Source organism: Podarcis pityusensis (assembly GCF_964106645.2).
Source record: "Podarcis pityusensis genome assembly, chromosome: 4".
NCBI lineage: Eukaryota > Metazoa > Chordata > Lepidosauria > Squamata > Lacertidae > Podarcis > Podarcis pityusensis.
Genome location: NC_138027.1, coordinates 327,390 through 353,940, shown reverse-complemented (window position 1 = coordinate 353,940; position 26,551 = coordinate 327,390). Strand labels below are relative to the sequence as shown.

Sequence of the window (26,551 nt, the reverse complement as noted above, 5' to 3'; positions counted from 1 at the left end):
GCAATGGGGTGAGCTCCCGTTGCTCGGTCCCTGCTCCTGCCAACCCAGCAGTTCAAAGCACGTCAAAGTGCAAGTAGCTCCGGCTGGAAGGTAAATGGTGTTTCCGTGCGCTGCTCTGGTTCGCCAGAAGTGGCTTAGTCCTGCTGGCCACATGACCCGGAAACTGTACGCCGGCTCCCTTGGCCAATAAAGTGAGATGAGCGTTGCAACCCCAGAGTCGGCCACGACTGGACCTAATGGTCAGGGGTCCCTTTACCTTTACCGAAGTTCTCACCCTGGGCCAGCAGGGGGATACTGTAGATAGTTTTCACTCAGGTCCACATATGCAAATAAGGGACCGAAAGTGACGTTCAGCGATTGGATAGTTACAGAAAGTGGTTACAGCTGCGTTGTAGTGGAGCTCTATATAAGCAGCCTGACTGAGCCCTTCAGCTCAGTTCTGTCCTGGCCTGTGAATAAACAAGAGCTGTTTGGAGAATCGCTGTGTCGTCTGATAGGTTCACCCACAACTTCACATTTGGCCTCAGGGAGAGAGAAGGGAAGGCCTGATCCAGCAGCCTCTGCCCCTGTTCTGATGGCGCCTCCGGCTCCAGACGCAGCCTACCTGACCCCGGGCTTCCACGAGCCAGGGCGCCCCTTGGAGACCGAGAGGCCTCACCCAGCGGAGCCTCCAGGCGCCTCTTCCGGGCTCAGGCACGTGACGCCGCAGGCCCCGCCCTCCCGGAGTAGGCCCCGCCCCCAGGGCCGCGGCTGAGCTGCCGACGTGTCGCTGGAGCGGAGGAGCCATTCAAAGAAAGAAGAGAAAGAGGCGCCACCTGATTGGCCGCCGCGAGAGCCGGAGAGGCGGGCGCTTGACGTCAGAGGCAGGTGACGTTCTTCTGTGGGCGGGGATTCCGCTTCGCCGCGACCAGAGAGCGGGAGGATCCGGGCGAATGAATGGCGGCACGTCCCGCCAATCACACTCGGGATACCGGATTTCCCCCCGTTTTCATTGGCCGGCTGGCGAGGCGGGCGTGAAATGGCGGCGCGGCGACGGGGCGCTTCCTCCGTCCTTCTCGGGCTCCGAAGCGGGGTTCTCCGCCGCCCTGCAGTTCCCTGGCAGCTGCTCTGCCCAATCAGGGCCTGCGGCTGGAGGGGGTTCTCTGCTCCAATTGGTCGAGAGGGCTTTGGGGGCGGGGCCGCGCAGGCGCCCGCGCGGGAAAGAGAGCCGCGTGCCTCTGGGCGTGTGCAGAGCGCCGCGGCTGGCCCAGAAGCCCCAGGCTGTGCGGAGGGGTCTCCGGGCGGGGCGGGCCGGGCCAGCTCCCCGCGGCTGCTCCCGCGGCCAGGGCGCTCTGCACATGGTCAGGAGTCCGATGCTGCCGCAGCCTCCATTTGGGCTCTTGAGAAGGGGGGGGGAGTTTGGGGGGCGGTGTATCATGAAGTGAAAAACATGCTTGAAAGAACTTTTCTTAAGAGCCCAGAAGCTTTCTTATTAGGAATTACAGGTACCAAGATTCCGAAGCAGCAGAAAAGGTTATTTATCTAGGCAGCAACGGCAGCGGGGATGTTATTAGCCCCAAAATGGAAAGATGCAACAATACCCTCCAAAGAAGAAGGGCAAGTGAAAATGATGGGCTCTGCTGAAATGGCAAAACTGACCGTGAAATTGAGGAACCAAGAAGTTAAGGACTTTGAAAAAGAATGGGGGAAATTTATAATGTACGTAAGAGAGCGTTTGAAATATATTTTTAAAAATTGTCCAGTAGCACCTTACAGACCAACTAAGACCCAGAACACACTTAGTTGGTCTCTAAAGTGCTACTGGACAATTTGTATATATATTTTTATATTTTGACTGTATCAGACCAACCCGGCTCCCTACCTGAATCTAAGAGAGCATCGTAAGCAAATTGAAATGTTAGCTGGACTCTAAAAATCACTTGTAAAGCAAAAGCAGCTGTTGATCACTTAGACAAATGGAAGCTGTGGAGAATTTATTGATATGTAGATCAAAGAATATTGGGTATGAGTTTCATGAAAGGGAGGGAGGGAGTCACGAGATTTGGAGACTCATGAAATAAGTATGGAAATGATGTTGAGACAAATTTGTACCTATAAAAGCCAATAAAAGTATTTCAAAAAAGGAAAAGAATTCGGAGCGAGGCCCTAGGACTCATCCCAGCATGCCACTTCTGGGGCGAGGGGCCGCATCCTGCATGCCAGTGACTGAGGCTTTCCGGCAGCAGAAGGCGGCTCTCGGGGGGGGGGGGGGCTTCCTTCCCAGAGGCGTCTGGTTGGCAAACAGGCTGTGTACAGTGGTACCTCGCAAGACAAATGCTTCGCAAGACGGAAAACTCGCAAAACTAAAGGGTTTTTGGTTTTTTGAGTTGCTTCGCAAGACGATTTTCCCTATGGGCTTGCTTCGCAAGACGGAAACGTCTTGCAAGTTTGTTTCCTTTTTCTTAAAACCGTTAATACAGTTGCGACTTGACTTCGAGGAGCAACTCATAGCACGCGGTGTGGTAGCCTTTTTTGAGGTTTTTGAAGACTTTGGTGATTTTTGAAGCTTTTCCAAAACTTTTCCGACACCATGCTTTGCAAGACGAAAAAAACCGCAAGACGAAAAAACTCGCGGAACGAGTTAATTTCGTCTTGCGAGGCACCACTGTATCTCGGTCTGCCTTAAGTGTTGGCAGGGACCTCCATGGCCATGTTGCCCCACCCGCAGACCCGCCTTCCCTGGGAGAAGGCCAGGAGCCCAGCCCAAACAAGACAGGCCTGAGGAATTGCCAAGGAGCCACCATGGGACTTTTTGCTCCCGTTTATTCTGAATGCCTTCCTAATGTGACCCCTCGCCACACCCAGCAGCTCCCAATTGAAGTACAGAGTGTTTGAGGACCGGGACATTGGCAGGGAAACCAAAATGCTTGTTTACAAAGCTATTGTACTACCAACCTTACTATATGCTTGTGAAACATGGACCACTTATAAACACCATCTCCAACTCCTCCAAAGATTCCATCAGTGGTGTCTCCGAAAATTTTTACACATCACTTAGGAAGACAGGTGAACTAATGCCAGTGTACTGGCAGAAGCAAAGATCACCGGTGTTGAAGCAATGATTCTTCAACATCAACTTCGTTGGACTGGTCATGTTGTGCGGATGCCTGATGATCGTCTTCCAAAGCAGCTACTCTATTCCGAACTTTAAAATGGAAAGCGTAATGCTGGTGGTCAACAAAAGAGGTTTAAAGATCGTCTCAAGGCAAATCTAAAAAAATGTAGTATAAACACCAACAATTGAGAAACACTAGCCTTTGAACGCTCCAGTTAGTATGACAAAAATTTAAAATGTAAAATTTGTAAAAAAAATATGTTGCTGCAGGCAGAGACTCCCAAGCCCTGCTCCAGCGGCAGCCCCATAAGCAAGGCGGCCCCCAACAGCCCAGCTCCCCCCCCCCCACACCTCTTGTGCAGGAAGACAGTGGCCCAGTAGTTCTTTCAGAATACTTTTATTTTATTTATTTATTTATTTTTTACATACATTTTGTCATGAGCACGGGGCTGCCTTGTCCTAGCCCAGCAGACAGGAGTGCTTGTGTCAGGTCCGGAGGGGCGGGGGGTTGTCCAGGGGGTGGAGCGGCTGTTGGCAGGAGCATGTTCGGGTCCGGGGGGAGCAGGTGGGCCAAGGCTCCCCACAAGTCTGTCGGGGGTGGGCAGGCTCCCTGGGTCTAGAAGCAGCCCCTCTGGAGAGGGGCGGGGGGGCTGGTTCTCGAGGGCAAAGCACCAGCTGCTCAGCACAGGGCAGGAAGGGGGCAAGGGCTGCTGTGCCCCCCCAGCCACAAGTAAAAAGATGGTGATGGAGGGCATCTCAGCCTGGGAGGAGAGCCAGTGGCTGTGTCCATCAGGCATTCTCCCCATAGCGGAGCGGGGCAAAGGTGTGGGGGAATAAGCAGCCAGGCCAAAGTGCCACCAATCCAAAGCTGGCCAAGGGCGCTGGTTATCTGGGAATTGTAGAGTTGGAAGGGACCCCCAGGGGTCATCCAGCCCAACCCCTGCAGTGGAGTTGCCCTGGTCCCCCCATCAGCTGAGCTGCCCTGAATCAATGCCTCTTCCTACCGCCTGGGGGAAACTGGTCCGCAGCTCCTGCCTGGAGGAGGAAAGCCGCCCCTGTTCCTTGCTTTGGATGCCCAGAAAGGAATCGTGGGATTGTAGAGTTGGAAGGGACCCCCAAGGCCATCTAGCCCACCCCCTGTGGGAGGGGAGGGAGGGAGGCAGCCGCCTGCCCAGAAGGCCGCAGCCTCTCCTCTCTCCCACCTGCAGCCGGGCTGGGGGGCAGTTGCCCCCTCCTGCAAAGAGCCAGATAAGTGGGGAGGGGGCTGCCTTGGATATAAAGTGCAGAGAGAATCCGGGGGAGGGGGAGCAAGGGGCGAGGGAGGGGGCAGCTCTTGGGGTCCCAGACCCCCGGGATAGTTGGCAAGGGGGTGGCCAGAGCCTCTGAAGCCGGCAAGCAGCGGCTGCTGTGGTGCCCACCAAGGGAGTTCTCCCCCATCCCCAAAAAGTAGTCCTTGGAGAAGCCAAGCGGGCGACGCTCCCTCCCCCCCCAAGCCCCCCGCCCCTAGTGCACCTATAGCTGCCTGGATAGCGATTGGCACCGTCACACTCAGCTGCCAGAGCCCCCGCCCAGCGCTGGGGGGCAGGCCCCCCGTTGAGGGTCCAGCCCCCCACCCGAGCCCATCGTCCTTAAGGCCAGCAGGTGGGCAGGAGGGGGAAGCCCCGCGCCCCCTCCCGGGCCCAGCCTGCCCCCCGGGGCTACTGCAGGTAGCGGTAGGCCTTGAAGCAGTGGTTGCCAGAGTCGGCCACAACCACGTGGCCGTCGGACGTCAGCGCCAAGCCCTGCGGCCCGTAGAGGGGGTCTGCCGTGGTGTTGATGTAGGACAGGAAGGAGCCTGCGCTGTCAAAGACCTGGAAGGAGAGCAGCCGGGGGTCAAGGAAGGGCCGGGGGGGGAGAACCCCCCAAATAAGGTGGTCCCTTTCCCCTGGCCAAGACAGGTAGGGAAGGGTTTTTCAGTTTGCAAATGCAAGTGTTTAAATTACGGATATTGGGGAGTGGGCTGCCGGGGGGGAAATTCCCCTTCCACCATCAGGTCAGGATCATTTGACTGCCAGGTGGCTCAAGAAAGAGACTCCAGGCAAATTTTTAGGTAGCAGCTGAAGGCAAGAGAAGATGGTTGCAGAGCATGTGCAGAGTGCAGCCCCTGGGCTTGGAGTGGGACTGCTTTGCGGTCAGAAGGTAAAGACCCCTGGGGCTTTGAGGTCTCTCTCCTTCAGAATCAATTCCACACCCACCCATGGGGCTGGCCCCCCACCGCCCTTCTCTGCCCTTCACTGGCCCCCAGTACCTGGATCCGGCTGTTGCCCCAGTCGGCCACAATGATGTTCCCGTTGGAGTCCACGGCGACCCCCGTTGGGGCGTTGAACTGCCCGTTCCCCTCGCCGTGTGAGCCAAACTTGAAGAGGAACTCTCCGTCAGCACTGTACACCTGGGGGGGGGGGCAGGAACAGGGTTGGCCAGGTGCCCCTCCCCTTCGGCCTCTCTGCCCTCCCTGCCCCACTGTTCCTCTTGGGCTGTGCGATGGGAGGGGAAGGAGGGCCTGGCTTGCCTGCCCCAGACATTGGGCACTGAGTCCCCTCCTGCCCCCCAAAGGGACGAGCAGAATGGTGTGCAACACTGGTGTCAGAAGTGGGATGGCATGCTATACAGTGGACCCTCCGGATACAAACTTAATTTGTCCCGGGAGTCCGTACTTACCCTGAAAAGTCCGTATCCAGAGGCGCTGCTTCTCTGCAAGCGCGCGGCACGATACAGCGCTTCTGCGCATGCACATGCGGCGAAACCCGGAAGTGTACACTTCTGGGTTTGGCGCGTTCGCAACCCGAAATTACGTTACCCGAAGGTAACGTAACCTGAGGTACCACTGCAGTGCATTCTACACTGACTGGCGGCATCTCTCGGATTGCAGGCAGGAGTTTCTCTGCAGCCGTAACAGGAGACGCTTTTGGGGACTGACTTTGGGAAGGACCCCCCCCCCCCAGTAGAAAGAGGCTGAGGGGCCTGGCCTGCCCCAAACACTGCGCACTGGATTTTCCCTGCACCCAAAGGAACAAGGCTCTGTGGGGACCGGAAGAGTTTGCCCACATTAGTAAGATGTTTGTGTCTTGCAGCATTGCAAGACTTTCTCAAAGCCGAGGGTCCTTGTCTGGCCCCCCCAGTCCAGCCGCTGTTTTATTTCGCTTCGCTGGGCCCCAAATCCGAACCGACCAGGAAGCCCCTTTGATGCCTCACATTAAAACCAGTTGGTTCCCTCCAAAGGGCAGGGGGAGCCCCTCCCAGCCCCACTGAGGGAAATGGGGGTGGGGGGCGCTGGGCTTCAGTGCATTAGCAGAGGAGGCAGGCAGCCCCCTCCCCGCCTGCCAGGAATCCACTCTGAAGGCCACGTGGGGTGGATCCCGCCGGGGATCTGCTCTCGCTCACCTTCACGGAGTGGTTGTGGAAGTCGGTCACCACGATCTCGTTCTTGTTGTTGACGGCGACAAAGTGCGGTCCTGAGGAGAGGAGAGGGAGAGGGAAGGAGACTTTGCTTGCCGCCCCCAGGAGGGGGCTGTGGGGGTCAGGGGTCAAGAGGGGCAGTGCTGGGGGGTCAGGAGAAGACCCTGCAGGAGAGATGGGGCCAAATCCATGGGGCCACAAGGTGGCAGGATTCCCAGTGGATCTCTCTCTCTGAAATCCCACACACACCCCCCACTGAAAAGTGAGGCCTCAAGAGACAAGCCGTCTGTCAGGGATGTTGTAAGTTGTGATTCCTGCACTGAAGGGGCTGGACTAGATGTGGCCTGGGGCTCCCTTCCACCTCTGCACTGCTATGATTCTATGACTTCCTCCACCTGCTTCTTTATTGCACCTGAGAGCGTCTGGATCAGGACCAGGCCACGTGGGTTGGCCTGGGGAGACCTGATCCTTTCTCCTCACACTCCTTTCCCACAAAAATCGCACCCAATGTGCCGTTTGCTGGAGAGGCAAATGCTCACTTTTCAGCAATGACAGTCGGGTAGCCATACCACAGTTTCGTCACAAGAGGGCGCCTTTATTTACAGGAAATTGGGGGAGAGATTTCTCTCCAAGGAAGGAAGGAAGGAAGATACAGTGGTCCCTTGGGGCTCAAGCAACCTGGAACCCCAACACTGCAAAGCCGGAAGTTAAGTGTTCTGGTTTGTAAAAAAATTCTTGGAAGCCAAACGTGCTGTTTTGAGTGTTACGCTGAGGTCTGTCTGTTTTTGCTATTTCTTTTGTGTTTTTGTGGCTCTTTTTTGTTTTGCTTTTGTGACTGTGTAGAACCCAGTTCAGCTACTGATTGATTGATTGATTGATTGATTGATTGATTGATTGTGTGACTGCAGTACATTGTTTATTGCTTTCATTAGATAGAGAAAATCATGTTAAATTGCTGTTTTAAGGGTTGTTTTTAAGAGTCTGGAACGGATTAATCCATTTTGCATGACTTTCTATGGGAAAGCATGCCTTGGTTTTGGATTGCTCTGGTATTGGAACGGACTTCTGGGGCAGATTGAGTTTGAGAACCAAGGTCCCACTGTCCACACCAGCCTTTCTGCATTGCAGTGGGTTGGACTGGAAGACCTTTGGAGGTCCCTTCCTGCTCTCCCATTCTGATTCTCTGGAGGTTTATAACAGAGGTTGGGCTTCCACCTGTCAGGCATTCCTTGGCTGCACTTCCTGCATCACTGGGGGGTCCCTTCCAACTCTTCCTTTCCGGGGGGGCACAGGCAGAGGCATGTTAGTCGCCACACCAGCCGCCAGAAGGGTTAGTGGCAGGGAAGACACTCCCTTGCCGGCCACGAGGAGCCCGGGGTCCGTGGCCAAGGAGCCAAGCCAGCGACAGAGCAGAGAGCGCAGGAAAGCCCCCTCCCCGGACGGCCAAGGGGTCCGGGCAGCCCTGGGCCCCCGAGGCGGGCGGCAGAGAGCGCTCCCCTGCCGGGCCCCCAGCCCGCTTGGCCCCGGCAGAAGCCCAAGGCATGCAGTAAGAACAGGGAACCTGGCGTGGATTACCGTCGAGGGTACCTGCAAACTGGCGCTCCGAGGTGCCGCGGCTGCCAAACTTGGTCACCAGCTTCCCGTTGGACTGGAAGATGAAGACGCAGCAGGCCTTGTTGTCCACCACAATGATGTGGCCGTTGCGGTCCACGGCCACCCCCTTGGGGCCCATCAGGCGGCCGGCTCCAATTTTGGTCTGGGGGGCGGCATCAGAGGGAGAAATAAACAGGGGGCCCAACACCCTACCCGTCCCCAGGGGGTGCCCATCAGGTCACAGAACTGGGTGCCCCACATTCAACCCCCCCCCACCCTGGGTGGCATCTCCAGGGGACAAGGGAAGGTCAAAGAGAGATGTTGCCAGCCAGGGCAGGCATAGTGAGCCGAGAGCCTGAGCTGGCCTAAGGCCCCAACTGTGACCCCCCCCCACATGGGGTCTAGATTTGGGGTTCAGCCTTCAGCTCTGGCCCATCTCCCCCAATGCACACACAGACTTTGGCCCTCCTGCCATATTCCCCATCGCGTCACCTGTCCCCCTTCCACCTGACTCTACCTGGGCAGGTGTGCAGCAGCTCCCTCCTTAGGACCCGGTGGGGACATTGGGTTAGTCCAACCACCAGGTCCTCAATGGGACCCCCAAGCCCGCCCCGAATTTCCTGGACGCACTGAGGGGGCCTTCCCTGAACAGCGGCTGGCCTGGTGGAGCTGCTCAGGGCACCTGAGGGCACCGAGTTGGCAGGCCTTTGCAGGAAGTGGAAGGGCACGGCCCTGCCCAGGGAGTTCTGCTGGGGGTCGCCAGAGACCCTTTGGGTGCCCCCCTTAATGCAGGAGGAACGGAAATTCCCCCCTGCCGCTGCCTCCCTTACCTTGAACTTGCCCTCAGGGGAGAAGATGCTGACCCAGCGATTGTCGTAGTCGGCGATGATGATGTCCCCGTTGAGGTCCACGGTGACCCCGGTGGGGCGCTGCAGCTGGCCTGGGGAGCGGCCCCGCACCCCAAAGCGCAGGCGGAACTGGCCCTCGTTGGAGAAGACCTGCGCCCGGCGGGAGAGAGAAAGGGGGCGTGAGGGGCAGCCCCATCGCTCTCCCCAAGCGGGCCATGGAGGGGGCGGGGGGGGTCCCTACCTGCACACACTGGTTATTGCTGTCGGCCACCACGATGCGCCCGCTGCTGGAGGTGGAGATGCCCTGCAGGTTGGTGAACTCGCCCTTCTCCCGACCGCGACTCCCTGCAGCCGGGGGGGGGGGGCACAGGGGTGAAAAGCAGCCCCACATCTCACGCAGCACCCCAGGAAGCAGGCACCCCACGACCCCACCCGGCCCAGGAGCTCTCCCCACCCACCCCATAAGAATTAAGGAATTAGCTGAGAAATTTTTGTGAGGATCTTTAAAAAATAATAATAATCACAAATTGTTGAGGAAATGCAGAGAATTGCATTTAAAGTTTGGAGAAATGAGGAAGTTACAGAAGCAACATTGGCAGGTTTGTCTGTCTCTACTCAGAAGTCAGTCCTGGTACGATCATAGGAATGCAGTCCTGCTATAATTCTGGGCTCAGCCAAGTGTTGGGAAGCCTCATTGCTGAGCTTCCTGGGAAACGTTTGGGTTACAAATGGAATAGCTAGCAGCTAAATTTGAAGAAGGCCATTCTGAGCCACTGGGTTGCATCTAATGAAGTAAGACTAACCACGGAACAAGTGCCTCAGGCCTATTAATTTCAATAGGTCTACTCCAAGTAGACTTTAGTTGGAATAATATTGTTTTTGCCAAAATACAGACGACCTATAGCAGCAGTAGCCAAAATGGCATCCTCCTCCATATGTTGGACTCGCATTAGCCATACTAGGTGAAGCCGATGGGAGTCCAAAAACCAGTGTTAGAAACTGAGATATGAAAGCTAGGAGCTAAATGGCACCTTCAACCAAGGTGATGGGGATTTTTTATACTGTGACCCGCCCTGAGACCTCTGAGTATAGGTCGGTATATAAATTCAATAAATAAAATAAAATAAATAGAAGAAGGGCTCTGTCCTCTTGGTCACTTGGGGGTTCAAGACACGCTCTCCCCAGGTGGGCTCACCTGGAGCTTCCATTGCACAGCTTCAGGCGCCAGGCAAAAACATCTCTCCATAACCGGGCACTGGGCCAGTAAAGACCCATTTGTGGCCTTGAAAATGGGTTTGTGGGAGAGGGGTTCTTGGTTTGTTTCCATTTCTTTGTGTTCTCATGCTGTATGTTTATGCCGTGACCCACCCCGTGATCTTTTTCCCCCTGCCTTTTTTATATACAGTAGATGCTCAGGTTGTGAACGTGATCTGTGCAGGAGGCACGTTCACAACCCGCAGCATCCGCAACCCACAGCGTCGCGTCTGCGCACACGCAGGTCGTGATTCTGTGCATGCGCAAAGTGTGATTTAGCACTTCTGCGCATGCGCAAGCACCGAAACCTGGAAGTAACCAGTACTTCTGGGTTCGGAACGGTGCGCAACCCGAAATCGCGCAACCCGAAGCGTCTGTAACCCGAGGTATGACTGTATAGATTCAGTAGCTGTTTTAATTTCAGCAGATTATAAAGGAGATACTTTGTAAGGGGTTTGTATTTTTGCATCTCTTTGAATAGCAATAAGGTAATAGTAAAGTAAGAAGCCAAGAAGAGCCAGCATCCTGTTCTCAGAGTGGCAGACCAGTGGCCCACAGTGGGAAACCGGGAACCAGGATCCGGGCCCAGGAGCAACGCTCTTCCCTGCTGCTGTTTCCAGAATCTGGGATTCTGGAGCACTGCTGCCTCTGACCTCGTGATTTGGGGCCAGGCAGCTGCTGGGCGCTGCACCCGTGTGGAAGACCGCTCCCCCCGCTGCTCCAGGGCCTCCCTTGGGCCTGTCCCCATGCGCTGCCCCTCGCTGCCCGGCCAGCCCCCCAGCGACTGACCCACGCGGAAGATGAGCTCGTCCTCAATGGGGTTCTCCTTCTTCTTGCCGCTGCTGTACATGCTGGAGGGGCGGCGCACGGCCTTCTGGCGGATGTGGCCGCTGCTGGGGGACTTGACGCGGCGCTTGACGTCGTCCGGGGAGGGCGGCACGTCGGAGGCCTTGACGGCCTTGACGCGGAAGGGGCTCCCGCGGATGGGCTGCCCGTAGAGGCGGATGGAGAGCAGGTGGTCTCCCTCGTGGCGCGGCGTGTAGAGCAGCTCGTAGGTGCCGTTCTTGTTGTCCAGCACCTCGTGACTGAGGGCCGAGCCGTCGGGGGCGGTGGCCTCAGCCTGCAGGCAGGCGCTCCCGCTGCGCACCAGCTCCCCGTCCTTGTCCTTGGTGGTGACGGTCAGCGAGGCGGACTGGCCCACCACGGCGTGGCGCAGGCCCTCCCCCGTGGCCACCGTCTTGTGGGCGATGGCGCTGGTGGTCAGCAGGACGCCCAGGTTGAGGATGGACTTGCGCACGCCCTCCGTCTCCACCACGTAGTCCACCTGGGCGTTCTCGTGCGGCTGCTCGGGGAAGTCGCGGCCGGCCAGCTCGCTCAGCCGCTCCGTCATCTGCTTCTTGACCAGCAGGACCTCCGTCTCGGAGCCGTGGTCCAGGGCCTGCTCCGTGAAGCTGCAGCTGCTCAGGATGTTCTCCTGGCCCTGCCGGAGCGTGTCCAGCTGCGCCTGCAGCACCTGAGAGGGGAGGAGGCAGGAATCAGAGAAGGGACCCCAAGGGGCATCTAGTCCAGCCCCCAACAACGCAGCAACTGCAGCTCCAGAACCCCTGGCCAGAGGTGCTTTTCGGGCAGAACAACCAGCTCAGGGCCACACGGAGCCCAAAGTCCATCCCTGTCCCTGACAGATTCATTCACTCAGTCATTCACTGAATTTATATATAGCGGTACCTTGGTTTACGAACACCTTTGTTTATGAACAACTTGGATTAAGAACGCTGCAAACCCGGAAGTAAGTCTTTTGGTTTGTGAACTTTGCCTTGGAATAAGAACATGTTCCGCTTCCTCTTGAGTGTGTTTCATTTGTAAATTGAGTCCCCCACTGCTATGGGAAAGTGCGCCTTGGTTTAAGAATGCTTTGGTTTAAGAACAGACTTCCAGAATGGATTAAGTTCATAAACCAAGGTACCACTGTATCACCCTATATCCAGAGGTCTCAGGGCGGTTCACAAAAAAAAATCACAATATATAAAATCAAAATAAACAAAGTAATCCAATAACACCCCCCAAAAAAGAGCCACATTTTAAAGGGTATAGGATGTTGATTAGGGCAGCCAAAGGCCTGGTTAAAAAGGAACGTTTTTGCCTGGCACCTAAAGGTGTGTAATGAAGGCACCAGGCAAACTTCCCTGGGGAGAGCATTCCACAGAAGGGGAGCCACTGCAGAGAAGGCCTCGTTCTCCTGTTGCCACCCTCCGCACCTCTCGAGGAGGAGGCACACAAAGGCCCTCTAGCCTCTCTTTAAAAACTCATAGAATCGAAGAGTTGGGAGCGAACCCAAGGATCATCTAGTCCAACCCCCCAAAATGGGAGGGGCAGAGCCTCTGCTGGGATTTCGGTGTGGGGGGCACAACAGCAGGTGGCGCTCACCCCAGGAGGCAGAACAGGTGGAAGGGGGGGCTGCATCAAGCACTTCCCTCCTCCAGGGGGGCTGATTCAGGCTTCCCCCATCCGAAGTGGCTCTTGTAAATGGGGGGACACATCACTGTGTGTGGCCTAGCGGTTAGATTTTCAACCTAGGACCTGGGAGAGACGAGGGTTCGAATCCCCCCACCTGGACATGACACTCACTGGGTGACCCCGAGGGGCCAGTCTCTGCCTCCTCTCAGCCTAACCTGCCCCACAGTTGTGGGGATTACATGAGGAGGGGAAGAAGGATGGACCTGGAGCTCCTTGGAGGAAAAGGTGGGGCCTGAATGCAAGGAATCACAAATACGGGCTTGGCAGGTTTGCTGCCCAGGGCAAGAGGCAGACACAAATGCTGCCCGCCTTGCCAGGGGGCAAAGCACCTGCCCCACAGCTCAGCCCCAGTGTAGCCGTGAGAAAGCGCCAGGGCAGTGCCTCCCACAGAACGATCTGCCCTTTGGCCAACCAGCCATGCACTCTGCAGTTTTAAGAGCGAGGGAGGGGCTGGCCACCGGCCAGTTGGGGGCCCACGCCAAAGACGGGGAGGGGAAAGGCAGCCGGGGTGGGTGGGGCTGGACGTTGGCGCCCCAGAGACGCACTTCATTGTTCCAAAGAACAATTGTTTAGAGAAGCCCGTATTTACGTTCTGCCTGAACTCTCACAAAGAGCCGCTTGTGGCCAAGTCACCAGGGCCCGGGGGTGGGGAATCTCAGCCAGGCCTGGCCCCTGGAAGAAGCGAACTGGAGAAGAGGACCTCTAGGCATGCGCAGAGAGTCACTGCCCCATCCCCAACCTTCAGGGATTTAAGAGAGAATCTATGAAACAGCACATGGGAAGATCTCTGGGAAATGGAGGCTCCGTGAAGAGGCTCTTGCACACCTTCCTGAGCGCTGGCGCTCAGCGCAGGGCAGGGCAGCATTGTCCCGGCCTAGGCTCACCTTCTGCTTGGCTCCACACAGGGCCTCCAGGTCCCGAACCAGCAGCCCCTTCCGCTGGTGCAGCGCCTTCTCCAGCTCGGCAAAAGTGCTCCCGATCTCGGCCACGGCATCGTTCTTGCGCTCCACCAGCTGCTGGCTGATCTCGGAGACCAACCCGATGGCCGTGGTCAACTGAGGCAGGCTGGGGGGCGGGAAGGGGGGGTCAGTCCAGCCCCTGCCTGCAAGTGCCCCCCTCCAGCTCCTCCTGGCCAGTGCCACCCCCACCCTGCCCCGCCCCGGGCGGTACCGGCTCTTGATGGCGTCCAGCTGCTGGCGCAGGGAGGCCTTGTGCTGCTCCACCACGTCCCTCAGCGGCACCGTCACGTGCTCCCGGTGCTCCCCCACCGTGCACTCGTGGCACATGGCCGTCTCGCACGACTCGCAGTAGTACTCCATCATCTGGCGGGGGGAGGGAGAGAGAGGCAGAGGGAGGGGTTAGAAACTGGGACAGAAAACCTGGGTTCCAGTCGCCGCAACGGAATGCCCAGGCGCCCCACCGATCAGCTGGTTTGCAAAGTGGGCGCTGCACAAATCAGTTTTTTTTAAAAAAACGTGTTTTATTATGCTTAAACACCAACAAAAAATACATTTACGTCATTTGTTACAAGAAATACAAAATTAACAAAAAATAAACTCCTATGTTCTGACAATAAATCTTCTTAAGGTACATCTAACTTCCCATCGTCTCCATACTTCATTTAATATTTACTAACTTACTGCATAAACCTATCCATTCATTTTATAATAAAGTATTACCGTATTTTTTGCTCTATAAGACTCACTTTTTCCCTCCTAGAAAGTAAGGGGAAATGTGCGTGCGTCTTATGGAGCGAATGCCGGCTGCACAGCTATCCCAGAAGCCAGAACAGCAAGAGGGATTGCTGCTTTCACTGCGCAGCGATCCCTCTTGCTGTTCTGGCTTCTGAGATTCAGAATATATTTTTTCTTGTTTTCCTCCTCCAAAAACTAGGTGCGTCTTGTGGTCTGGTGCGTCTTATAGAGCAAAAAAATACGGTATTTCTCCTGTGTCCTTGTTTCTTACTTAGTACAGCTACAGAAGTAATTTGAAGGCAGCGACCAAGTTCATACTCCAACAACTATTCTTAGTATATGTTTTGAAAACTTACCATTTTGCAATAAGTACTTGTTTTGAATTATCTTTCATTTTTTCAGTTAATTTGCCTAGCTCTGCATAGTCAACTAATTTTTGTAACTATTCTGACCTGGAAGAGATTTTATCACTTTTCCAATTCATTGCTATTAGGGTTTTCGCAGTGACAGTGGCTTATAGAAAATTTTATCTTACATTCCTAGGAATGTCTGCTCCTGTAATTCTGAGTAGAAAAGCTTCTGGATTTTTTTTATAAATGAAAGCCTAAACATTTTTTAAAAGTTCTATATAAAGGGCGCTGCACGAATCAGTTGGCTCCCACCAATGGATGTGTCTGTTTTGGTGCTCCACAAGCCAAGTGATCCGTGGGCAGATCAGCACCATAATAAAAATAATATAATAATTTATTATTTGTACCCCGCCCATCTGGCTGGGTTTCCCTAGCCACTCTGGGCGGCTTCCAACAAAGATTAAAAATACATCAAAATGTCACACATTAAAAACTTCCCTGAAGAGGGCTACCTTCAGATATCTTCTAAATGTCAGGCAGTTGTTTATCTCTTTGACATCTGGTGGGAGGGCGTTCCACAGGCTGGGTGCCACCACCGAGAAGGCCCTCTGCCTTGTTCCCTGTAGCTTTGCTTCTCGCACTGAGGGAACTGCCAGAAGGCCCTCAGAGCTGGACCTCAATGTCCGGGCAGAACGATGGGGGTGGAGACATACTGGGCCAAGGCCGTTTAGGGCTTTAAAGTTTTCCACATCAGAAGGTGCATCTTGAGGTGCTGTGCTGCCCCGCAGATTAGCTGATCCGCACAGCAGCATGGCATCAAAAGACGAGTTTCTTTGGGTGCCATGCTGCCCCACAAGCCAGCTGACTGGTGTGGCATGGCAGCAGTGCCAGCCAGCCAGATGGAGATGGTAGTCGCCAAACCTGGCGACAAAACATTGCCACTTCCTCGCTGGTTACCTGTCGCATAATACGACTGGCACCCAGTTAGTTTTGGATACAGTGAGGGGTCGGCCCATTCCCCCACCAACCCAAGCCCAGCCCCCTGCCAGAGCAGGCCCCTCCCTCCTGACTCAGGGGGTGGAGCTCCGCAGAGGAGGAGGAGGAGCCTCCGCTGGGCCTGCAGAGGGGTCCCAGGTGCCCCTCCCCACGAAGCGAGCCTGGAGGGGCCCAGCAGGCCAGGAAGGGGAAAGGGGCAGGGAGGCAGCGGGGTCCCCCGCCCGCCTGCACCCCCTGGGGCTCACCTTCCCCTCGTGGTTGGGGCAGGAGAGAGGCTTCCCGGGCACGGCGCTGACCGAGTCCAGCATGGCGGCGGCCGCGTCTTCGTGGCTGGCGCTGTCGGGCTGGCGCTGCAGCACCTCCATGAGGTTGGTGATGAAGAAGTTGTTCTGGAGGGCGGCCACCCCCTTCTCGGGCAGGATGGAGGTCTGGCGGCAGACGGGGCAGGAGAGGGTCAGGCTCTGGGGCGGGATATAGTTCTGGAGACACCTGGGGCAGAGCAGGCAAGACGAGACACGGGGGTCAGGGGGCCAAGCGCCCACTGCTGGGGGGGCAAGGAAGGCGGCGGAGGCAGAGATGAAGCGGAGGGGGGGGAGTGGCAAGCCGGAGGGGGGCATGGAAGGGCAGAGGCGAGGGGGAGGGGAGACAGACACAGAGGTGAGATGGCCCCAGGTGGGGGTGGGTACAAAATGAGTGGGGCTGAGGAGCGACTGACCACTGCAGTCTGTGGGTCCCTTTCCAAGTCAGCCCTGTGCCCTAGAAGCAGATATCTCTTTCCCCGATTCCAGCAGGCCCAGGGGTTGGACTTGAAGACCCCTGGGGTCCCCTTCCAGCACTACAATTCTGCAGTTGGCAAGCCTCCTGGGACTTAAGCTGCAGGGGGGTCTGTTGGGGGGGGGAGCTTTGCTCAAGGTCTCTCCCCACTGACTTCCAGGAGTACGACCCACCCCCAAGATCTTCCAGGCCAACTTGGGGTTTCCTCCCTGCCCCTCCCACCCCAAGCAGAGCCAGGCGGCCACTCTTCGCCTGCAGCCCCCCACCCCACCCCAAGCAGCCTGGGGGTGGCACAGCACCGGCCCCCCTTTCCTGGCTCCTCTCTCAGGTGGGAAGCCCCAGAAACACCTTCTCTCTCTCCAGACCCCTCCTGCCCCTTGGTTTACCCCCACACACACCTGAGCCACTGACTCCCCCCCCCAACCTGCCCCCCAGTGAGGCAGGACCATCTGCAAGGTCACACGGACTGATGCCTGGCAGAAGATCTGGGCACTCTCCGTCCCCACCCGGCAGCGGCTTCCCAGATCTGAGCACAATGCTGGAAGGGAGCCAGCCCCACGTTGGCTCAGGGCGGGCGAAGCCAACCTCTCCCCAGACAGCCCTGGCAAACACACTGCCCCTCCAGCCGCAAGGGGCCATTCTCCTCTGTCCGCGTAGCCCACCCTCCCCGAAGGCTCAAGGGGCAGGAGACCCAGAGAGAGTGCCTCCAATCCAGGACCCACTGCAAATGGAAAGATCACAGGAATCAGCCCCCTTGACCTCTGCCAGGGGAGTTGGCAACTACCCCCCCAAGAGCCTCCCCCCTGACCCTTCTGCCTGGCACGTCTGACACACTCAGCAAATTCAGGAAGCTCATCTCCCCATCCATCCCCCCAGGGCCCACCCCCGACTGTACCAGGGCACCATCCCCCCCCCCCAGCCTTGAGCCCCCAATCTGCCACTCTGCTCAGAGGGCGAACTCCAGGCCTCCTTGACCTGGGCTGGCATTTGGCTTCCTGGCCTATTTACAGACTACAAATATAGCGTCTGCTTGCTTCCTGCCAGCGTCTGCCCTGGCCTGGCTTGCAAACGGGGTGAAGAGGGTGGCAGGCAGGCGACAGACTATGAAGGTGTAAAGAAGACAGAACTGGCAGAGCTGACTCTCCCCCGCTTCACTCCCCCCCCAGGACAATCAAGCCCAGAAAGGCTGCTGCCCCCTCTAGAAACCCCTGCAAGGAAGGGGGCCCAGTGCCAAGGTGGCCACTCTGACAGGCACTGCCAGGGCCAAGCTGGGCATGGCTGCCAGTCTAAGGGCCAGCGCCAGGCTAGAAGAGCTTGCAGCCCAGAGACTTCTGACTCTGAAGCCATTTCCCAACGCCAGGAACCTGCGCATGACCCAGGACTGTTTTGCCAGGGGGTGTGGTGCCCATGATCCCCTCCCTGCCCTTCCTTTGTTCCCACTGAGAAAGGCCCCTGAGTCAGCCCCAGAGCTCTGGGTCCGATCCTCTGTGGTGCCAGATCAGGGCGTGTCCTTCAGAGTCTGCAGGAAACTGCTCACAGGCTACTAGAGCAGCTTCCTCAACCTCGGCCCTCCAGATGTTTCTGGCCTACAACTCCCATGATCCCTAGCTAGCAGGACCAGTGGTCAGGGATGGTGGGAATTGTAGTCTTAAAACATCTGGAGGGCCGGGGTTGAGGAAGCCTAGGCTAGAGACAGAAGGTGGAGCCCAGAGTGGTCCTGGCATGAAGGGGTTTTTAGGAGGGTCCCCACTGCACCCCCCACAGCATCACTGATAGCGTCCTGCCCTGGTGCCCCAGCTCAGAAGTCCCAGTGAGGAAAGAACCAGGGGTGAGCCCTGGCGTGAGGCAGCAGCAGAAAAGGCCAAGACCGTTGTTGCAAGGGATGCAAGAGCCGGCCGAGGGTCCAGCATTATCTGCAACTGGATAATTATAATTATAATAATTTATTATTTATGCCCTGCCCATCTGGCTGGGTTTCTCCAGCCACTCTGGGCAGCTTCCAACAAAATATTAAAAATACAATAAAAATGCCAACTCAGCAGGGGTGGGGCCAGAAGCAGCGAGGAAGGATCCTGCAAGTATACCACTATATTGCAGCCATGTGGTATATGCTGATACATGAAGAGCGTATGCCTTTAAGTTAGGATTTGCTAATGTAATACCTTTCAGTAAAAAGCTAATTTTTTATAAAAAAGAAAAAGGAGGCGCTTCCTGGCCTCTGTCCTTCCCCAGGGCAAAACAGAAAGGTGTCTGTCAGACTGCGCTGCAATTGAGAGGCTGGTCTCCAGAAACAACATGCTCCAGGACAGACCCAGAAAACGACAGCCCCCCCCCCCTCCTGTCCCTTGCAGTCCCCGGCTGAAAGCGCTCCACGGGGCCCTTGTGGCCGGCAGCCCATCCTGGCCGGGGACCCAAAGTCCCTCTTGCAAGGCTGGACCTGCTCCCAGGCCACCTCACAGAGTTCCTCAGGAGCAGCAGCCACACGGCAGGCACCCAGATGGGGGCTGCATCTGCCCCACCACTGCTCAAAACGCCCGGGGCACATCCCTCCCTCCCCGCCTCATCTCCCCATGTGACAGATGCCGCCGCTGCCCTCCTTCCTTCGCCCCACATAAGGCCAGCAGGAAGAAGGATCAAGGGGCGCAAGTCTGACATGGGCATCTTCCCAAGCCAGGGGCTGGAGGGACATCCCAGGACACTCTGCAAATGAGCTTATGAAGCTCATTCAAGGCTGCGAGATGAAACTGCTGAGTTGCCAGATATCCGAAAGCTGAATGACTGTGTAGCACATTATATATGCTAAGTGGCTTCCCAATGCCAGAATGTCTGCATTATCAACACCTGCTTTATGAATTGCCACAGTTAACCATGAAACTGCCACTCCCTGTAGCTTTCTGTGTTTCAGTTCCCTCTGATCTCACTTTTCTCAGTTCCCCCACAGCCAAAACCAATCATCGGTGCACCAGGAAGTCAGGATAAGGCTCCATGCATCTGACTGCAGTCCATGACAGATTGTGCCACAATCAATGTGCCAATCTTTCAGGTGCCACAAGATGCCGGGTGTTGCTTCTGCTGTAACCAACTGGCCTGGCTGCCCCGCCAGAAACTTCTCTTTCCATTACACCCAACATTCTTTAGCTGACGCATTGTTTTGAGAAAAGACATTTGGACCTCCACTTAAAAGACATTCACCATTTCTGAAATTATTAAAGAGGCCTTGAGAACCTAAGAAATGCCCTGCATCTGGATCAGGCCCAGGGGGGCAAATAGATGCCAGGGCACAGGAGCCTCTGCCCCTCCTGCAAATCCCAACACCTGGTCTCCAAGAGGAGGCAGAAGGCAAGACAAAGGCTGCGGTGCAAAGAGCCAAAGCCACTTCTGCCCAGGATGAAAGCCTTGCAGACACAACTCCTGATGCCAAACCGCACGACTCTTCTAGTCCTCATGAGGGATGGGAGGGGCTCCGCAAGAGGCTCCCTGCTCCCAGGAGGGAGGGAATCTCGACCCAGCCGATGCCTCGCCCACCCCCACCCAAGGGAAACAGAGCCCCAAAGTCCCCCCCCCCCCAATAAAAGCAGCCTTCCCGCCGCCTGCCGGGCTCAGCCGAGGAAGCCGCATCACTGCAGCAGCGGCAGCCGAGCTGGGGGCGCTCCCTTCCGGGCCAGGCGTCGGCGAGGGGGCGCGTCTCTCACCTTTCGCAGAAGGTGTGCAGGCAGGGGAGCACCTTGGGGTTGTGGTAGCGGTCCAGGCAGATGCTGCACACTAGGAACTGCTTGTCGATCTGCCGCACCACCGGGCTAGAGCTGGACTCCCGCTTCGCCATGGCGACGGCCGGGGGGGCGCCCCACTGGCACCCTCCTCCTCCTTCTTGGCGGATGGCCTGCCAAGGAGGGACAGGCAAGGGGTGACCCTCGACGGTCACAGGCGCGCACCCGACACCCCTAGAAACCCGGGGTGCAGGACTCCCAGGACACCCCCTCCCCACAAATGGGTTCGGGCCGCTTGCCCCCTCCTCATCCGAGCTGCAGCTCTGCCCCGGATCCCGGGGGAGGCGGAGGAGGGCCCCACCCCCAAGCAGCAGCCACGCTGGCGGAAGATGCCGCGGGAGAGGAGAGGGCGGCAGCATCCCCACCTGGCCCGCCAGCCCCCTCCCCCGCTGCCCAGGCCGGAGCCCGGCCCGCGCCAGCCTCCCGCTCGGCCCGCCGCCGGGCGCGCTCACCCAGCTTCTGCGGGCGACGGGGGCGCCCTCGGGGCCCGCCTCTCCCGAGCCCCCCGCCAGCCTTCCGGCCATGGCACGGCGGCCCGGGGGACCTTCCGGGTCTGGCAGGAGGGACGGAGCGGCGGGCGGGCGGGCGGGCGGGCGGCGGCTCCTCCCCTTCCCCTGGAAGGGCGGCCCGGCCAGGCAGCGGTGTGCCAGACCGCTGGGCCGGGAGGCGGAGGAGGAGGAGGAGGAGGAGGAGGGCGCTGGCCCAGCCCGCCCCCTCCCTCCCCCGGCAGGCTGGGCCGGGGCCAAAGGGCGCCGGCGGGGGGGGCTGCAGAGGCATCCGCCCCGCCCCCTTCCGCAGGGGCCAGCCTGGCACCCCCTCGAGGCGCCCGCCCCCTCGGGGCTCGGTGCCAGGCGCCCTCCTCCCGTGCCAGCCCGGGGAGGGGCGCCCCCGGGACCGCGTCCCGGCCCCATCACTCACCGGGCGGGCTGCTCAGCGGGAGGGGCCGGCCGCCTCCTGCGCCCCCATCACCCGGGGATGTCGGCGGGGCGAGGCCCGGGATGCGGCGGCGGCGGCGGCGGCGGCGGCAGCTCCCGATCCGGCTGGGCTGGGCTGGCTCAGCGCATCCCCTGGGCGGCCGGAGCGTACCACTGCCAGCGGCGGGGGTGGCCGGGCGAGAGCGGCGCTTTCTGGCTGGCCGCCGGAGCCCCGCGGAGCCCCCGCCGCCCGCTCGCCTCCAGCCCCTCCGCCTCCGGTCTGGCCAGCGCCAGCCCCCGGTCCCGGGAGCAAGGGGGTGCCCCGCCTCCCCCCTCCCGGCGCGCGAATGGTCGCGCCCGCCGCGCCGAGCCCGCTTCCGAGCTGCGGCGGCGCCTCCGCAGTGCCGGCGGCGGGGGGTGGGGTGGGGGGGTCGAGCCCGCCCCCCGAGCCCCGGCGGGCGAGGCCAGGCAGCAGGCGGCGAGGGAGGGGCCCTGCCCGCGAGGGGGAGGCGAAGAGGGAGCGATGGTGGTTGTCATGGGAACTGCATCTCGGTACCCGCGAAGGATGCTGCAGGGGAGTGGCAGGAGGGGGGGGGCTTCTTCGCACCAGGAAGGGTCCTCGTGTCTCGCCCCTCCCCCCCCCCCCCCCCGCGCATCCTTTAGGAAGGTCAGCCCCGCGGGGAGCCACCCCTTGGAGCTCTGGGCCCGATGCAGACGCCCCCTCCCTCTTTAAAGCCTCCAGATGCCCAGGAAGTCTACCAGATCGCGCGGCCCTGAATTCAGTCTTCTCTTCTCTTTCCTGAATCTGCTGAGTGGGTGACTCTGAGCTCCAGTCCACGTCAGGAGAGCCTGGCTGCTGGATCCGACCAGATGCCTCTCTGGCCCCACATCCTGTGCCCCACACTTGCCAAGCAGGTGCTCCCATGAAGCCACAAATAGGTCAGGAGCACAAGACGCCCTCGCCCCATATCCTCCTCGGAGGTGATATGAGGAGGGAGACACTTGGCTGCTGATAGGATCTTAAAGAGCCTTTTAGAAGAGAGCCGGCTGGATCAGGCCAGGGGCCCTTCCAGTCCAGCATCCTGTTCTCAGCCAGATGCACAACAAAACTCTCCCCCGTGAATCTGTGCTTTCCTCTGCTGAAGCCGTCCAGGATGGCGGCATCCCAGCCTCTTGTGGAAGGGAGTTCCACAGTTGAACCATGTGCTGCATGAATAAATACATCTCTGTCCTGAGCTTCATCTGATTCCCATAAGTATTTGGAGGGAAGGAGAGAAACGTTTCTCTGCTCACTTTCTCCAGGCCTCACATAATTTTATAAGCCTCCACCATGTTGTGTCTTCCTTGCCTTTCAGCTAAACTAAAAAGTTCCAAAGTCGCTCCACTCCCTGGATCATTTGGGGGGTCCTATTCCAAAAACACTCCCAGTTCAGACCCAATGAGCATATATGCAAAATGAAGGTCTTTTGCCTCAACAGACTTCACTTTACACGTATTCACATGGAAATGCATTGGCCATTTCCTCTCCCATTCACTCAGTTTGCAGCAGTCCTTTTGGAGCTCTTTTTGTTTTAACCACTCTGAACAATTTGGGTGCCATCAGCAAAATTGGCCCCCACTGCTCACTCCTACCTCTCCAGCATTTATGAACAAGCTAAAAAACTCAAGTCCCAATCCTGATCCTTGGGGTCGGGGCGCCACCTCGCTCTCGGGACTGTGGGTGCACAGCAGCAACCCTTCCTCCTCCCACCTGCAGCCAGGGAGGAACCCGTTTCTGCAGGGAGGGGCAGAGAGACTGTCTGTGTCTGAGCCCCACTCCCCGGAAAAGGCTGCTTTGTTTTTGTTTGTTTTTAAAATGATGTTTATTGAAATTTTTACAATTACAAAGAAAACAAAGAGAAAAAGAAGGAAAAAACAAGAAAGAAACAAATAGCAATTAAACAATACAAATCGATAAAAGTCAAAAGCAAAAAGCAAAAACAAAACACATAGCACATCAAAATCAGAGAGCAAAAATAAAACACAAAAATTTAAAAACAGATCCAATATTCCCAAATCCTTAACTGTCATTACCTTATTTCATCGACCTCCTCACACCTCCCTTTTTTGTATTCTAGTTGTTGATTGTCACAGCAAATCCTTTCCATTTTTCATAATATTCTGTCATTAAATTACCTTAATCTATTTTAACCTTATCTTACCATAAAAAACCCTAAAACTTAAAACTTATTTATACCAATTTCTCATAACCATAGCATATTCTTACATAGTTCTTTTTAACATTTCTGCTAAAGCCAAATAATTTCATTCCAACATTTTTCTAATACTCATTAATTTTAGAAAACATTCCTAAGTAGAATTTTTAAAACTTTCTTCCAATCTTCATCCAACGTCTCTTCCTCCTGGTCTCGGGTTTTGTCAGTTCTTTCTATCCCACCCATCTAGTTCATTAACCTGGTAATCTTATGTCCGAGGCCCTTAAGTCTCTTCCATGTCCCTTACGCAGATCTTCTTCATATTTATACCTGTACTTTACTTTGTCTTCTGCTCCTTTCACTCGTGGAGACTCCAGCTTAACAATATTTTTATCCCTTCTTGACAGATCAGCCCCTTTTCCATAGTCCACACTGAACTCCATGTGGTATTTAAAAGCATGTTTCAAGGGCCCTCCAAAGTTGAGGACCCCCACAACTCCAAACTCCTCCCGGCCCAACGTCAGACTTGAAAAGTCAAAACATCCCTGCATAGGGGGGTCTATCCAGCCCCCCATCTCCAAGCCAAACAAGACTCTATCTCTCCAAATCTGGCTTTTTCCAGATTCATTCGTCAGATCCAACAACTCATGTTCCTGCTGGGCCACAGTTCCCTCCATCTCTACCTCCCGGGGTCCAGCCACAACCTCCTCCCTCATCTGATCTGTCAGAGCACACTCCTGAATTGATTCCTGAGTGGGTTCTATATAGATGCCCACTACCTGTCCAAAATTTCTGATCGCAACAGTCATCAAATCCGTCTTCTCATGTAACTGTTCCAATAAAGCACTTGTCTTGCAGAAAGCACGCACCAGAGCCTCCGAGTACATTGTTGTGCAAGGTCAAAGTCTAATCCCACGATCTTAATCTATTGCAGCTGCAAAGCTCCCCAGTTCAGATTTAATAACAGTTTCACAAGCTCCCTCTAGGGGAAGAACTTCTATTTGTATCCATCTCTCTCTCTCTTTTTTTTTTAAAGCAGATCTAACAACAAAGTTTCCTTTTTCAGATATTTTGTCAATATTTTGTTCCTTTTAGCTGCGAAGGAGAACAATGGAATCACTATGTTTCTCTTCTTATAACTGTCTGTCAAAAACGTTTGTCTATAGTCAATGAACTCCGAAAACGTCTGTCCTGACACCCCGCTCCCAGGTTCAAGACGGTGGAAAATTACTTTTCTTTACACACTCTTCTGCAGGTTTAAACAGTCCAGAAAAAATCCTCCCTCTTCTCCTGCTTCCAAAGGGGGTTCAGTAATTTTAGATGATGAAAGTTGATCCTTTACAAACGATTTTCTAAACTCTAGCTTGCCATGTCTTTGCTTTAATCTTTCTACAAAAAGCGGAAGGCTGACTTCCTGTTTAGACCTTCCCGCTTCAGTGCCAAATTAAAAGGAATTTCTTAGTCCAATTACTCACGGGTCGTTGTTTAGAGTCCAATTGTCCAAATTTAACCTACTCACGGGTAGTTGTTTTTGTAGCCAGATTGTCACAGGAAAAAGGTAGCGCTCTCTGGTAACGGCTGTGCGGCTTCGCTCCACGGAAGAAGCAGTTGACTCTCAGCACCGCACCGCTTGCCCCGCTTCGCTCCGGAGCCCGTAATTGGGTTCCTTTACAAATTGGGGGGGCGCGAAAGGTGCCCGCCGAGTCCCACGGTCAAGGCTTCACCCGCCTGTGATTTTTTAAAGGGTCCCCGCTTCGCCGTAGCGGAACAGACCCGATTTCCGCAGAGTCAGTCCCTCCGGATCAGAGGGAGTCCGCCATTACCGATGGCGCCACCCCGGAAGTCCGGAAAAGGCTGCTTTGCTGGCTGGCTGTGTAGGATGGAGCTGAACTGCTTCTCTTCCGGCCAGATGGGTGGAGTATAAATATTATTATTATTATTATTATTATTATTATTATTATTATTATTATTAAATTTGTGGGTGCCTGGCTCCCACAATTATACTATAGTGGGTGCCCAAGCACTCACAGCCCCCTGGTATTGGCGCCCCTGTTTGAGGGACTCCACTTTCTGCATTCAGAGAGTTCTCCATGTCTTCCTGCTTTCTGCTCCTGCGGCTTCACCAGTTCCAGGTGCACAACAGGACCTCTCCTTTTGCTCCTTGGCTGCTTAGCTTCCTCGGGAGTCTTTGGTGAGGGACTTTGTCAAAAGCTCTTTATCCCACTGTGATGCCACTCTGCCATGGATGCTTCCGCTGCCATTCCTGCATTGCAAGGGGTTGGACTAGAGGACCTTTGGGTCCCTCCCAGCTCTCAGATTCTCTGACCCTAGACCCCCAGAAGACACCTGAGCCTCTCCCCCTCTCTTCTCTGGGTCTGGAGGGAGCCTGGTGGGTGGCAGGGGCCTCATCGCAGCCCCCCAAGAGGCCTCCCTCTTGCTCAAGGGGCATCAATAGGGCAGGGCCAGGCTGCCCCCTCTCTCGGCAACACTCAATCATCGGGGCAGCAGTACTCACCCACTGGATCAAGCACATGCCCAGCCCCCTAGGCCAAGACACCCACTCCCTGCCCCTGCCCCCTATCTGGACACTGAGAGGCCTGGCTCCTGCAGCCACTTCCCTTCTCTGGTTGTGGCACAAGGAGTGCCCCCCTCTCCCCATATCCTCTGCCCCACTTCCCCAGGGCCTTACCGTTCCATGGCAGGATCATGTCCTCACTGCATCAAAGCTCCCATGGCTTCTGCCCCACAGCCATGGGGCTGGGCACCTGAAGGGCAGCAAAGGAAGGAGGAGGCTGTAGTATCACTCAGTGGATTAAAGCAGGGGGAAGAGGGAGCCCCCCCCCCCAAAAAACCCCTATCAGGGCAGCCTTTCCCCACTCCTCCTCTTGCCCCCCCCGAACTATTTCAGGTTAAGTCTTCTCTACTGGGACCCCCACAGAGTAGGGGCTGGTTACTCTGAGGCTTTGCCCTGACCTGTGTGCCCCCCCAAACCCCTTGGCTGGACCTCTGCCCTATAAGCGCTGCCACAGCATTAGGGAGGAGGAGGAGCTGCCCCAGAGAGGACCCCTCCCTCCTGCATGCCATCCTGGAGCCCCACCTGCTCTCTTGGGGGTGGCAGCAGGG

The 26,551-nt window shown here is 56.4% G+C and overlaps 1 protein-coding gene across 8 annotated transcripts; it reads right to left on the bottom strand.

The window, feature by feature from the left end:
• Nucleotides 1-3,475: 3,475 nt before the first annotated feature.
• Nucleotides 3,476-26,193, bottom strand: TRIM3 (tripartite motif containing 3). Of its 8 annotated transcripts, none has more exons than XM_081001969.1 (12): nt 26,102-26,193; nt 20,245-20,419; nt 16,024-16,267; nt 13,909-14,060; nt 13,623-13,803; nt 11,014-11,737; nt 9,212-9,315; nt 8,953-9,120; nt 8,105-8,285; nt 6,515-6,585; nt 5,382-5,522; nt 3,476-4,944 (listed from the first exon to the last, which is right to left on the bottom strand). In XM_081001969.1, exons 2-12 carry the CDS (start codon nt 20,373-20,375, stop codon nt 4,792-4,794), a joined length of 2,250 nt encoding a protein of 749 aa, XP_080858095.1. In that variant the 5' UTR covers nt 20,376-20,419; nt 26,102-26,193; the 3' UTR covers nt 3,476-4,791. The 8 variants fall into 8 exon arrangements, with proteins under 8 accessions (XP_080858095.1, XP_080858093.1, XP_080858094.1 ...); XM_081001967.1 differs by having other exon boundaries at nt 20,245-20,432; nt 26,118-26,193; XM_081001968.1 differs by lacking the exon at nt 26,102-26,193 and adding an exon at nt 21,238-21,328 and having other exon boundaries at nt 20,245-20,432.
• Nucleotides 26,194-26,551: the final 358 nt, after the last annotated feature.

Coding starts and splice junctions, on each gene's coding strand:
- TRIM3 (XM_081001965.1), bottom strand. CDS start 20,843: ATGGCCGGAAGGCTGGCGGGGGGCTCGGGAGAGGCGGGCCCCGAGGGC. Junction 9,316..11,013: donor CGAGCTCATCTTCCGCGTGG/GTCAGTCGCTGG, acceptor CCCCGGCTGCAG/GGAGTCGCGGTCGGGAGAAG. Junction 9,121..9,211: donor GCAATAACCAGTGTGTGCAG/GTAGGGACCCCC, acceptor CGCCGGGCGCAG/GTCTTCTCCAACGAGGGCCA.